This window comes from Fomitopsis serialis, assembly GCF_022376445.1.
Source record: "Fomitopsis serialis strain Sig1Antser10 chromosome Unknown B0H18scaffold_6, whole genome shotgun sequence".
Classification (NCBI taxonomy): domain Eukaryota; kingdom Fungi; phylum Basidiomycota; class Agaricomycetes; order Polyporales; family Fomitopsidaceae; genus Fomitopsis; species Fomitopsis serialis.
Genome location: NW_025954966.1, coordinates 222,753 through 236,411, shown reverse-complemented (window position 1 = coordinate 236,411; position 13,659 = coordinate 222,753). Strand labels below are relative to the sequence as shown.

At 54.4% G+C, this 13,659-nt stretch overlaps 6 protein-coding genes across 6 annotated transcripts; 1 reads left to right on the top strand and 5 right to left on the bottom strand.

Annotated features, from left to right (window-relative positions):
- Nucleotides 1-3,695: 3,695 nt before the first annotated feature.
- B0H18DRAFT_979880 (uncharacterized protein) lies at nt 3,696-4,309 on the bottom strand. The gene is made up of 3 exons (XM_048044428.1): nt 4,159-4,309; nt 3,927-4,108; nt 3,696-3,873 (listed from the first exon to the last, which is right to left on the bottom strand). Exons 1-3 carry the CDS (start codon nt 4,256-4,258, stop codon nt 3,832-3,834), a joined length of 324 nt encoding a protein of 107 aa, XP_047898257.1. The 5' UTR covers nt 4,259-4,309; the 3' UTR covers nt 3,696-3,831.
- Nucleotides 4,310-4,738: 429 nt separating this feature from the next.
- B0H18DRAFT_979877 (uncharacterized protein) lies at nt 4,739-5,502 on the bottom strand. Its single transcript, XM_048044427.1, has 3 exons — nt 5,326-5,502; nt 4,911-5,251; nt 4,739-4,833 (listed from the first exon to the last, which is right to left on the bottom strand). Exons 1-2 carry the CDS (start codon nt 5,410-5,412, stop codon nt 5,000-5,002), a joined length of 339 nt encoding a protein of 112 aa, XP_047898256.1. The 5' UTR covers nt 5,413-5,502; the 3' UTR covers nt 4,739-4,833; nt 4,911-4,999.
- Nucleotides 5,503-6,948: 1,446 nt separating this feature from the next.
- B0H18DRAFT_979873 (uncharacterized protein) lies at nt 6,949-7,530 on the bottom strand. Its single transcript, XM_048044426.1, has 3 exons — nt 7,412-7,530; nt 7,167-7,348; nt 6,949-7,105 (listed from the first exon to the last, which is right to left on the bottom strand). Exons 1-3 carry the CDS (start codon nt 7,503-7,505, stop codon nt 7,067-7,069), a joined length of 315 nt encoding a protein of 104 aa, XP_047898255.1. The 5' UTR covers nt 7,506-7,530; the 3' UTR covers nt 6,949-7,066.
- Nucleotides 7,531-8,611: 1,081 nt separating this feature from the next.
- B0H18DRAFT_546706 (uncharacterized protein) lies at nt 8,612-10,168 on the top strand. Its single transcript, XM_048038550.1, has one exon. It carries the CDS (start codon nt 8,744-8,746, stop codon nt 9,680-9,682), a length of 939 nt encoding a protein of 312 aa, XP_047898254.1. The 5' UTR covers nt 8,612-8,743; the 3' UTR covers nt 9,683-10,168.
- Nucleotides 10,169-10,170: 2 nt separating this feature from the next.
- B0H18DRAFT_951562 (uncharacterized protein) lies at nt 10,171-11,428 on the bottom strand (the record flags this gene model as incomplete). Its single annotated transcript, XM_048042026.1, has 4 exons — nt 10,171-10,329; nt 10,433-10,676; nt 10,755-11,234; nt 11,340-11,428. 4 exons carry the CDS (start codon nt 11,426-11,428, stop codon nt 10,171-10,173), a joined length of 972 nt encoding a protein of 323 aa, XP_047898253.1.
- Nucleotides 11,429-12,096: 668 nt separating this feature from the next.
- B0H18DRAFT_979865 (uncharacterized protein) lies at nt 12,097-13,434 on the bottom strand. The gene is made up of 4 exons (XM_048044425.1): nt 12,930-13,434; nt 12,687-12,865; nt 12,549-12,625; nt 12,097-12,495 (listed from the first exon to the last, which is right to left on the bottom strand). The coding sequence occupies exons 1-4, from the start codon at nt 13,012-13,014 to the stop codon at nt 12,399-12,401; spliced, it is 438 nt and encodes a 145-aa protein (XP_047898252.1). The 5' UTR covers nt 13,015-13,434; the 3' UTR covers nt 12,097-12,398.
- Between the last annotated feature and the right edge of the window lie 225 nt (nt 13,435-13,659).

Below are 13,659 nucleotides of genomic sequence, written 5' to 3'. Positions count from 1 at the left end.
CTTCGCAAGTCGCGCATCGAGGCATGGAAGACGGGATACAGCTCTTCCTCAACCTCGCAAGGTGGCGCTGATTGGCTCGGCTTCCACTCCGCGATACTTACCTAGGGTGAGCTCTATGACCCCGCAAACCATCCCCACGCCAATCGGTGGCATACTGCCGCATGCGTGGGTACTCTGAAGGCTAGAGCAGGATGTAGCGCTAAGATTTCCAGTCCCAGGTGTTCACTTTTCAGCCTACTGCATAACTCCAACATGATGGAGCGGGGCTTCTTCATCATGACGCGTTGCACATGGTACAAGCGAATACATCGTAAGTTATAAGTACATCCATGGAGATACTACAGCTCATGATTCATATTGAGCATCTCAGTCAAGATAACGGTTGACGTCCGTAACCAGTCAGGCTCATATGACCAACTCGAAGACCCCTTCGGACTTCTTCTGCATTCCTGTCAAGCGTTGCCGCGCGGCAAGGGCTGGATTCTCCCCGGAAGGCGAGTACGGACGACATTCTTCGTTGGAAGTGTCTCAGACTCACAGATGATGCAGAACAAATATCCTACTCACCACGGTTGCACATATCTTGTCTGCAAGCTGTTCGTAGTCTGCAGCATCGTACCCAGAACAAGTACTCTCGATGCAAGACGCTACGCTTTCCGCGAACGCGGGCTCATTACAGAGGCAGCCTGCGTCTGATTTGGGGTTACATCGCCCATATTCCGCGATGTCCCAACATGCACGAGGACAATCTGAGTACTACATTGGTGAATGCCCTCGTTCCTTTCGAGATGTGATCGCACCTGATATATTTGTGCGCAGTTCGAAGCATTCGGGTACAGGCATCGTCATGGCACTTGCAGTTCGTAAGAGCAGGCCAACTGTGAATGCGAAGCGCATTGGATGGTATGCACGGCGCTGGCGTACTATTGGAATCGCGGAATAGGCAAAGTGAGTGGCGGTCCCGGGCCTTGGAATTTTACTTCGGTTCGTTCTGCTCAGCACTATTTATTCTGCCACAACCTGACTTCAGACCCGCATGAAGGACGCTGAGAAAGTGGAACCGTGTTGATGAAGTTGTCACCGTTCTATCCTCTCTCCCACAGTGCGTACTTCACCTGTAGAGGTATCACGGTACTCGGGCACAGCAATGTGTACATTGTAACAGACCTAAGTATTTGCGATTCTATCTAGCCTCGAGATGGCAAGTGCTCCCTTACGTTACCTCGACGCTGTACATGCCGGTCAGTAGCCGCTCGACTTTTACCTAGGGACCATACTACTTTTGTGTATGCTAGGAGTTAGAGTTGCGTTGATGATACTTTCGATGTCAGGTACATCATTCACCTCGGTCCTGTGCTCGACCCCGTATTGTCCCGTTCTTGGGCTATGGTGCGCAGAGAAAGGGCTCCGGCAGTGTGATTGCCATGTATCCAGTAGTACATGTACCCACGATGAAATGACACGGTTTTGATAGCTTCTGTATAAACAGCATAATCTGAACTCAGGCTCATAACGCGCCTCGGTTTATCCGCGAAGTGATCATGGTTTTCGACTAGCCTAGTAACTGTCACTTACATGGGTTAGCCTGTCCACTGGTGCGAGGCTAAGACGTCCAGAGAGCTCCCTTGATATCTACTCAGACTAATAGGTAATGCGGGGGTATGTAGCAGGAAGTCACATACTGTAATTATTACCGCTGTGCTTCAGTAGAACGACTCGTATTCGGAACTGCGAGTAAGGGACCGTGATCACGTGAACGCGCTAGTGCCATTGCGCGAGCGGAGGATCAGGGGACGGCGACGAGGTTTGCCATGTGCTGAACTTGGCATGAACGTTTGAACACTGAGCTCATCTCACTACTAGTAGTTCTATCACGGTTGCGCTTTGCTCAGGCTCTCATCCTAGGCCGCCTTCGAATGAACTTCGCTTCCAGAATTGAGTACGTGCGTCTTCTCTCCCATGACGACTGCCATACCAATCCAGGCACGAGCAGTAGGGTCTCTAAACGTATGTATAACTTGTATGCCCTCTGTACCAGCGCATCTTCCCAGTGGGAACAATACAACGTCATATGGCATGTAATGAGAATTTTGCACCGAAGATTGTCTAAAGCTCCCTCGTTTGGAGACGGCGGGCTACTACGACGTTCTGTTCAGACAGACAAGGCAGATGATTCCATGACAGTACGTTCTTCGTCAGTACGTTCAATCGCATCTCAGCTTCAACTCACTGCTGTAGCGCAAAGCTTGTCGGCGAGGTCTTGGTACTCTGCGATGTCACCGTTACCGCAAGTGCTCTCGATGCAGTTGTATAGGCTTTCGACAAACGCTGGTTCGTTGCACAGGCAGCTTGCGTCGGACTCGATGCTGCAATTCCCGTAGTCGGCGGCGTTCCAGCAAGACTGGGGGCATTCTGCACAGGCAACCATGAGTCGTTGCCGAAAGATCCGCGAGTTGCACGTACCGGTGATGTTCTGCCTCAAATTAAAGCACGCAGGTGTGCCAGCATAGACCACGTTGAAGAGGCCGGCGATAGTAAAAAAGGTGAGTGCCGCGTGCATTTCTGTGGACTTTCGTAGAGTGACAGGAATTATACTTCAGCGCAGCTGGCGAGATGCTGTGGTCGGCCTGACATCGTTGACTTTATACATCCATAGGGATGGCCTGCAAAAGGGGTTGAGCATACCGGCCATGTCGTCTTGGGCCCTCAACCTCCATTCCGGTGCCCGGTGCAATGGCTCTGAGTCTCGTGGGTAGTCGGTCGACGTGTTGTTGAGTCTTCTCCGTTTCCTGCTGGCTGTGTACTACTCCATCGCCTCCTATCCGTGCTTCGGATGCAAAATCTGCGTCAAGAATGGACCATGTACAATGGAGCATGTCATTGTCCGTCTCATCCGTTGCAGTTCTATGACTCAACCCGGCGATATCGTTGGCTCCGGTGCTTGAGCGCAGGCGCTAGGAGACGGATGAGATGCCTGCAACCTCGAACACAAGCAGACGTGTACAGCTACTGACGATAATTTCACTTCACTTCAGCGATTTTCCTATTGTCCGCGCGCACGCCACGGTGTACATGTCGCATCCTACAGAGACAGCAGTCACATGTAGGTCAGACGGCAAGTGTGTCTCTCAAAAGTTTGCGCCGATACGTTTATTACCAGGTATATTTGGCTAATATTATATTCTCTGCAGACACCCATGAGATGCCAAAGCACCGACTGATCACAGCATAATTGCAGGGGTACTGGGTGATATCAGCCCGAACAATTGCCGCTGGCGAAGCGCATCTCGTGCTTTCTGGACCAAGGATGGTGTTGAAGAGTACCTTTGAAACAATACACGCATTGATGTCTCCTCGCCATTCTGGTCAGCATGTAATGCCCCCTTAGGTCCGCAAATACGCTTCTTGTTCGTGAAAATTCTCACGTTTTGAAATAGCTTCTACTAATATGTGCCTTGGTACCCATGTCGACCCCATTACGAGAGGCCGTTGTACGAGCTATCAGGCCCAGCCAGTCTAACAGTCAACGCCAATGTCACGAAAAGCGACAGGCATGCCGGCTTTCTCAAGTATGTCTGATCAGTCTCATGCTTGCCACTTGTCGTCCAGAACGTTAATTGATAGTCAGTATGGCTGTGCACGTTCCGTCGCTCGGCTTCCTTCGCGACGCATGATAACTCGCGACAAGTCGTGCAACCACTGCAAAGCCCATCTCTAGCTTCAAGGTACTCGGTGGGGTAGGGAATTGCGGCATGGACATCAATGTTCCGTCTGTAGTAACTGATCATAATGTACTGACACCCGCAATAGTGAACCAAAGCGAAACATCTATTACAGCTCCCGTTCCAACAATCGTCTCTCTAGGGTAACATTCTGGATTGCACCCTCGGTAAGTGTGTGCGAAGAGGTTGAGTGTCCCAACTTACTGCAGTCGCACAGAGCTGGTCCGCGAGTACCGCATACTGAGCAATCTCGCTAGGAGTGCATGTACTTTTAATGCATAAAGAGACACTCTCCACGAATACCGGCTCGTTGCATAAGCAGGTCGAGTTGGATGCCGGGGTGCAACTGCCGTAGTCAGCGACTTCCCAACATCCTTGAGGACATCCTGCAACGATGGTGAGCCCAATGGAAACGGGCGACAGAGATGTCTCGAACCTGCGATCTGGGCGCGTAATATCTCACACCCTGCTTTAACTGGAGTGAACGAGGACAGGAACGCCGCAGTGGTGGCAGCGAGGGCGAGGGCGGCCCGCATGACTGGCTGGATCTGAGCTGTGAGGGGCCTAATGGATGAACTCGGTAAGTGTTGCGCGTCACACTGGTAGTGTCTGTTTGTATCTTATATGCTGTGGGTCGCAGATGAATTACATGATGAACAGTGACGCCGGCCTTCACGATGTTATAGCTCGGTATGCTCCAGCCTTAAAAAGCCTTCAAGCCATCAACTCGAACACCTCCGTTAAACTGGGTGTCGCCGCCCACATGAACACGCCAACAGCGGATGATTGAAGGTGCCATGAATAGCGTCGTAACCAAGAGTCCCTGGAACGGATTTTGTCGATCATGCCGCCGAGCACAGCCTCTGGGCCACCGAAAATCAGAGATGCTTGCCACAGAGGCTGTGAATCATATACACGATCGTGGATGACCGCCCCTACGGCCAACACTGGATCCGGTGGGCAGCGTGGCACAAAATTGGTCGACGTATGCACACAGTGCGATCTCATCCGTGTCATACCATGTCCAGTCTTGGAGCAGCACGTAGAAGTGCCGATGATGCATCCAAGAATACAATTGACGTGGCAATAGATGGGATCAAAAATACTGGCAGTGAGTTACAAGGGCTCGTTCTATGCATAAAGACAGAGTGGACATTGACTGGACACATTCCCCGTTCCCGTTCCCAGGTTACATCAAACAGTGCTGAAACGTCTCGCCTCCATATCATTGACTACGGTGGTATGGCTCGCCGTGTCTTTGTCACGCCCTGAGAAAATCAGTCAGCCATTGCTGACACTGTTGTCTGATACAGGATACGAGATGCATGGAAGAGGCCACATACCACCTCAGCGCAGATGTCGTCAGCGATTCGCGCATAGGCAATGATGTCCCCTGTACTGCATGTATTCTCGATGCAAGACGCCACACTCTCCGCGAATATGGGTTCGTTGCACAGGCAGTTCGCATCTGGATTAGCGGAGTCGCACGCGCCATAAACCGCGACGTCCCAGCATGCTGACGCGCATACTGTTCCGCAACGTTCGCAAAACGATGAGGTCAGTTCCCGCAGCACAGGAATGGTCAGGCTGCGTTTTTCTTACCGGGTCTTTGCTGAAGCTGGTTTTTGCAACCACCCCAGACGGTTGGGAACAAAATGAAGGCAAATACGGCGGCAATTGGTAGATGCATGGCGCGAAGTATTGCTTGATCTCCGAACTGTTACTGTCTGGAGGGCGCAACGTACGTAGACTAGTCGAGCTCTTTTATCTATCTTGTTCCAATTCATTTGGCTGGCGTGACGCTCACATCCGTTCGATACCGGCGAATCGGTCTCTTGACCTGCACGTTGTCCTCGGACAGGCATACAGGTCGCGCCAGCTAGCAATCATGGATGAGCAATGCCGTACCGTTCGACGTGCGTGGGTATTGAATATTGAATGGCAGAAGTCGGACGGACACATCTTTCGATACCCAGCACCTTCTATCTACTCATCAGATCGCATACAGGATGACATTTACTAATCAAAGGCAGCCTCGCGCTGGTATGTCGTCTTAGGATGTCTATACTCCCTTCATAACACTGAATCCTCCGGAGCGTCTCCAGCACGAGAACACATGAAATCCCGCCGGTGTGACCGGGAGGAAGCTTGCGAGCCTGAACTTTAGGGCCAGGCGCACGAACCTGGCTATCTCTTGACGGTCTTGTGTCGAGAACCAACACAGTTGTCATGTGTCCCTTGTGCTACATCCAGATGATCGGCAGGGGCACAACGAGTGGTGAGTCCGACGCCGCGACGGCTTAGAGATCGCGTTCCTGCAACCAGACGCCAACGTCGACGGATGTACGTGGACCGTCGTCGTCGGCGACTCATACGCAAATGTCCAAAGTTCAACGTGCGTCCCACGTTTGTGCCCGCTTCTCTGTCTCGCACGAAGATCTATGACTGCCATGTTGCGCTTGTGCCTTACAGTGACTTTGATCAGTCTTGAAGCTTGTTGACTGGCTACGAGCTTTAATAGTTCCTGGTATTTAGTCCACATCGGCGTGTCGTGTCGATATGATCGGCGCTGACGCCACAAAGGAACACCGCTATGGGCCACAGTTGTGTAGCTCATTCGGGACGGGTGGTATGCTAACTGCATACGAGTTACAATAGGCGGCTCTCCCATCTGTCAGAAGGACCCGACGCGGGGTTATACCGAGGCCAGCGCCGCTGTATCAGACAGGACGTCCAGCAGCGATGATGAACTGTACTAAATCAATGGGCACTGGCATGATTTGCCTTGCGTTGACCTTTCACTCGAGTCGGAGTCATGGTATATCGATTTCTCTCAAGCACCGACCGTGACCGTGTCATATTGCAATTTTCGTGTCGCCGCATTTGCATCATCACCGGTGAGCAAGAGGATTCGAGCTCAAGCCTGAGAGAAGCACTGGACTTTGTCCCGACCTTCCCTTGCGATTGACGACTCACGCTCGGGTGCGGCTTTGTGCCCGTCTGCCCCGCACCAGTCCATCAAATCGTGCATACAAGCCGCGGGCAAATCTCAAACGAAGCCATGCGTTTACAAAGACAGCGACAGAATTGCACGGATGATGACTGGCTTCAAAGATTCATTGGTCAGAGTGGAGGACCAGGGGGCAGCCTGTGGAAGACTCGAAGCTTTGAACGTCGGACGTCAGACCGGAAATCTGACTTGCAGGCCCGGCCCTCGCGATCTCGGACCAGAGTGGCATTGCAAGGCCTCTACGCACGAGGCCAAACCTCTACGGCATCAACATACGAAGTCAGATCAGATACTATGTCCTGGCGCTCTCCGACTCGGAGTCTACAGCGAAGTGCTAAGCTCGCGCAACCAAGCGGCGTGTGAGCTGTACGTCCTGCCAACGCAAGCACATCATAGTGAGTGAGAAGCTACCACACAGTTCTCGAAGCACTTACCACAGTCGCGCAGATCTCGTCCGCGAGCTGCTGGTACTCCGTGACGTCGCTCGCAGAGCAGGTGTTCTCGACGCAAGTGGACACGCTCTCGACGAAGGCGGGCTCGTTGCAAAGGCAGTTAGCATCGGAGTCGGAGTTGCAGCTGCCGTAGTCGGCGGCATCCCAACAGGATTGGGGACAGGCTAGTAGCGAGACATGCATGAGCACGAATGGTATGCAGTAATGTCGCGCAGCGAAATACTTACTGGCGATGAGTGTGCGCATCTGGTGGCACGTGCCTGCGTAGGTACTGGTGGCCAGTGCCGCCGCCAACAAAGCAAGGGCGGTTACAACGCGCATTATGATATGTTCAAGTCGGTATTGCTGGGGGCCAATGCAAGGATCTCGAGGACTCAGAGGACTGCGATGCCGACAAGGTAGCCTGCACACTTTATATCGTTCAACGATGTTCAGAACGGAACTGCCGACCGACACGAGTGATCTTCTACGCATTGGAGACGATCACATTCTTTCGCAGGATCTCTGCCCTCGAGAGTGCGAGACACTGAAAGAGGATTTGAACCTCCAATGCTGAAGCGCTGACCAGCAAAGAGATGGATAGCTCAGACAGTAAGTTATCAGGCCAGGAACAGATCCCGTACGCTCGATCCGCTTCATAATTAGCCGGTCCGGGCGTGGCCAAGGAGGTGAGGATACCTCGAAACGTGGTATATTGAATAGAGATGTCAACGCACACGTTTGAACCATGTCTCTGGCGGGAGGAGAGTGCGCACCAGAAACTGGGTCGCCCTATCGGTAGCATGCAACGAGGGTACAAGGGCGCCACGAAGGTCACGTCAAATAGAGGTCAACCGTTGGACACTGGCATGTGTGGGTGCACTTGCGGCGCGACCAGCCTCGCCCTCGCCGAGCATATCTACTTGCTCGTTGTATCCCGCGGTCGATGTTCGGATCGAACGCATGCCTGTCAACGTCTGGCCCGAAAGACGTGGTACCTCGCTGCTCAGTAATGCTGTGCAGATTTATATTGCCCATGCGGCGTACCTCGAACTTCCATTCTCCGAGTATGTTTGCCACTTGCGGTGGCACAAACCTGCCGCTGTAGTGGCGGCTGTCTGACAGATTATCACCGCGAGCTGTGTCTGCATATTCAAACATTCACAGTTGTATGAGGTGTACCAGGCTACTCAGACGACCGACACCACGATCTTCCCTCCAAGTCATGATATGCTGACAAGGAATGCTGAACGTTGAACGTCAACTTGCCTTGATGACATCCGAGTCTGCGGCTTTGGATGGGGACGCTAGTTGTGGGTCATCAGTTCTTTGGGGTGCCGTTGCGACACTGCGGTGTTGCCGGCGTTTCTCGGGTTCAAGTCAAAGTCCAAGAGCACTACCATGAGTAGATCGGAAGAGAACTCCTCCTCCTCTCTGTTATTTGGCAGGCAAGCTAGCGCTAAATATTGACGATCAGTGTCACCACTTGCCTTTCTTGGATAAACTGTGCTGCATGCCCGGCCGCGCGCTGCTTATTAGGACTTCCACGACACTCATCTTCGACACTCATCCTGGTCGCCATGCGTCGTCAACTGCTGCCCATCGAATGTATCGCACTGATCCTCGAAGAACTGCGGGGTGACTGCGGAACATTGCTGGATTGCGCATTGACGCACAGCACATGGTACCCTCACGCCAAACGGGTCTTGTACAAGACGATCCACATTGGAACTAGCAAGGCATATTCTACCTTCCTACACATGATCTCAGACGTCCACCTGCGGGATCTCCTCGGGCGCATGGAAGAGCTGAGATTCAGCGGATTCGCAAACGACCCCGCAGCTGACAAATTTAGAACTCTCAGCCGAGTGCTGGTAGCACTTGCTGACTTGCCCCTCCCTAGGCTCCGTCACCTCGCCTTTCGCAGTGCTACGCCACCCTCGACGATCCCGATCCACGTTTTCCCCGACTCGTTTTTCAAGACATTCTCGTCGGTACGGTGCTTGGTCCTGGAGGCCCCGAATTTGCGATTTGTAGGGCTGCATAGATTGAGGCATCTCGTTAGCGCATTACCGCAGCTTGAAGACTTCCGCATATTGGCCGTACGGCTCCTCATCTTAAATCCTGTGAACCCTGTCCCAAGCATTGCGACGGCGCATCCGCAGCCGAGACTGCAGCAGCTGCACCTAGACTTCTACCGTGGATGGGCATCGCGGAACAGACCAGACCCCGAAACTACATTGCTTTACTGGCTGGCACTCACGCCGACTGTGCAAGAACGAGCCCTGCGTGTTCTGCGCCTTGGAACAGTGACCTCCTTACTTAATGAGCCGGAAATCTACTACGACGCATTAGCCCATATACTGGAATGTCTGGGTCCGTCGCTCACCGACCTTCAGGTGTCTATTGACCCTAAGGGTGCGTCGCCGAGTCTAGTAGCACACAGAGATGCTCATGCCTTCTCATTGCAGGGACCAGCGTGCTGTCGCACAACCCCAACCTTGAGTCGCTCACCTTGAGGTTCGATCCGGGCATGGACGTCCCACCACTTCCTGCGCTAGCAAACACCGGGTCCCCTCTCATGACAGCACTTGCCACTCTCAATGCACCGCGTCTTCGCAAGTTTCGATTGGACCTATGCGTCGTCGCGACGCCCGCCTTTGAGGGCCTCGACCCGCAGCGACAGAACGACGACATGATTCGACACATGGAGATGGACTGGAAACCTCTCGACGAGTTGGCTGCACGAAAGCAGTGGGAGGCGACAATCAATGTGGAATACTTGCTCTGCGGCAACTGGAAGCCCAAGCCAGAGAAGGTCCACGTTGAACGGTACCACCTTCAGGTTGAAGAAGAGCTGAAGAAGCTGGCGTGGCATGCCCGTGGCACGCTGAGACTCGGATACACGATAGTGGCAAAGTAGAGCCCCACTTCTCTGTCTCTATTTATACGAGGTCGGCGTAGAGTTTGGTGGAACAGCGAGATGGCGAATAATTTATGTGAGTCCCTATGTTGCCGCGACTGCGCTTTGCGTCGGTAGACTGACGACGTTGTTCGCACAGTGGTTGAGCCCCGGCCTCGCCGCTCCTTCTCCGCCCGTCCGATTATCAGACTTCACTTCGAGGGACTCGCCCTCAACGTCATTCATATTCTCGCCAGTAACCGCCTTCAAAAGTATCGGAGCACCATTCAACTTCATACAGTCGATCTGCCACGATCCACTCAGGAATCCCCCTTCCGAACCGTAGCAGGCGCCAGGGACCACTCACCGGTCGGCAGTCTGCATTCACGCCAACACAGTCTGACCTATCTAGGGTTGTGCGCAGGGTTCCTCTCGGTACGCAGTCCACTCCTAACCGGAGGCTCGGAGCGTACATGGGGACCACGCGCTGCTCTCGTCTCTCCTGCTCACCGCTTTGCCACGCTCGAAGGCACCGGACGGCCCACTCATTACTCTGGACGCTTTGGATCGCCCCCCCCTCCCGGGTTCCCGTCATGATCATGATCCTGGAACTGTACGTGGATCACGCAGCCCGACAAGCCTCTCATCGTCGGGGTATTCCCGCCCCCCAGTGGGGAATGGAATGCCACTGCATGACAGCTGCAGAGGACGCCGCGCAACCCGAGTCACTCGCATGCCAACTCCCGCCGAACAGTCTCGTCGTCTCCATAACCTGATACCAGACGACACCTGCCCGCCATACCGGTAACATCGCGACGACAGTGGCGCCGCCGCAGATGGATGGAGGGTTGATTTCTCGCGCTCGCGAGTCCGATTTGTCGAGCGAGACGCCAGGCGCTTCGTCTGAACCCGACGAAAGGGGCGGTATCCTTGCGCACTCCGGCCATGACCATTCAGTATGGCTGTCGTCCCAGTCCGATCGCCTGGCGCCGCGGACCTGCGTTGTGGCCTCGGCGGACCCGTGCACCATCCGTGTACAGCAGCGTCCGAGTCCATACGCGCGCACAAAGCGCTCGTAGCGTCGGAATCGCCGCTGGGGGATGTCGACGGCTGTTCTCCATTCGTTGTGCTTCCGGGCCGTCCCTGGAGCTGTCCTTACTATGTACACCCTTCGACACCGTCGCAGCTCACTCCTCATCTGACGACGGCCGCCCTTCGCCTCATGAGCGGTTCCCGACCCTATCGGCTTTTCCTCGAATCCTGTACTAAGTTACTTCCCGCGACCGAGTCTCCGGTTCCCCTCTCCCACCAGCACGCCCCCGGTCTCAAACTCCTCCCCGAGACCCAAGTCGACATCACGCATGGATGCGGTGTGGAGGGTCGACCACCAGTGGACCCTGAGACCAGAACGCGATGGTAGTCATTATCAGCGGTTGGATTTGAGGTGTACGACCCCTGCCTGCGCGGGCCGGCTGGGGTCTTTCTCTTCCTGTTATGTTCTCCTGATCGACTTTTCTTTTCCTGCTTCCGTATGTCAGTCATTTATATTTGGAGCTTCGCAAGGCCTTGTCTTCTCGTTGCATCCCTACCGACAATCTGTTGTACTCATACGTATGAAACCGCTCGGTCGCGAGGAAACTCGTCGTCAACGCGCCACTACTTCTGTCTTACACTTATGTACGTCTTCCCCGCTCATGTCGTCGTGACCCATGGCACGCTGAGTAGCGCAGACGATAGATACACCTATGCATCCTCACGCTAGCTGAACCGGTATAGTAATGCAGATGTCCAATTTTCTTGTTGTACGTAGGATCGCTGCCTAAGAAAAACCTACATGGTACCACTACACACCACCTCACTATGCTGCGAGACGCACTAAGGGCTGCCTGCTCCCTGCACCTGAGGAAAATCGTAAGGTGCATTTTGAACGCCCATTCCGCAACACCAATTTTGTCTGGCGAAAGCAGAGGGTATGTTCCCGTCCTCCATTTGGGGTTAAGAGATTTTAGTGTGCTCAAGATGTTTTCTCATGCAAACGCGTTTGCATTACCAGCTCAGCGTCAGTACCCCGAATTTCACCCAGACAGCGAACCAACAATACACAGATGTGTTCCAAACCCTCGAACGATATACATGCGAATAGCAAATGAGGAATAAGATACTGGTGCACAGCAAGTATGCAAAGGTCGACGCCGACACTCGCCGCGGCGCGACACGACCTGCGTCGTGCGCGTCTCGAATGTGGGGTGCCCGGCCTCGATGGAGGTATGAATGCGAAGGATATCTAGGGTCCCTGCGGACGATAACGCCGTATCGCGCGCGGTGAGGTGCACTTAGAATGCGAAAGCGACGGCGCCGACGGCGGCAAGCCCTGCGAGGGCATTCACGCCGTGGGTGCGGGCGCCGCTGCTGGCGGAGGTTGCAGAGGCTCTGCATGGGTGTGTGAGAAGAAGCGCTGAGAAGCGGTAGGGGAAGATACTCACGAGCTGGCGGCAGAGCTCGTGCTGCTGCTGGGTGAGGTGGAGGTCGCAGAGGCGCCGCTCGAGGCCAGAGTAACGCCCTGGAGGACAAGAAAGTGCGAGGTGAGACGAGAGGATCGGAGAGGGTCGAGGAGGACGTACGACGGCGAGACAGAGCTGCTGGGCGTCAGACTCCGCGGTGGTCAGGTCGTTGCCGGTGCAAGAGCTTTGGATGCAGGACGTGACGCTGTTCACGAAGGCGGAGGATTTACAGAGGCAGGTGTCGTCGGACGAGTTGCAGCCGTCGAAGTTCGCGTCTGCCAGGCAGGACTCTGCGCAGCCTGTTGTGCAGACAGATCCGGTCAGAGATCGACGATCACGTCTGTCACGGATGCGGGTACGTACTGGGGAACTGGCGGCGGAGAAGGTAGGACGCCTGGACAGTGGCGAGGGCACTGAGGAGGGTGGTGAGGGCGAGAGCGCAGCGCATGGTGTCTGGTGGTCTGGCGGAGGATAACGAACGGCGGGGAGGTCGAGGGTGCGCAACAGCGAGTGCGGGGTACAGAGACGCGAGCGTTCAGAACGTTCAGAGGCTGAGGCGAGTTGCTATGGACGCCATACGGTGCCCCCAGGTTTTATATGGGGAGAGCCAGTGGGACGGAATGCAGCGTGGGCAGGGAGACAAACAACTCGCCCAAACGATCAGTCGCGTCCGCTGCCGTTCCTGAGCGGATCGCCAACCCTCGCGTAATTCGGGTGTCCCTTGTCTCATTGTTCTGATGAGTCGTAGCTTTGTAGGTCCACAAACAACGCAGCCAAAGGCACATACGGGGAGAAAGCACGCGGACGGGAAAACAAAGGCTGGGCCGGACGAGGAGAATGAAAGGGAGGCCCATTGTCGGTCCTCCCCGTTCGCGCGCATTGTCCTCTCGCCACAACGCCTGCCAAATCGGGACGTCCCCAGACCTGTCCCACGTGCGCTCCAGCGCCTATCAGCGTCGGTCTGGCCCCAGCGAAGCATGCGCCGTTGAACTTGCTTTCAACCATTCATGTTGACAATGTTGCAACAGCGCAGTGTCCAGGATACAGCTGCAACCGGTTCAGGTTTATATGTCGGGCACCGCTATCAGTAAAA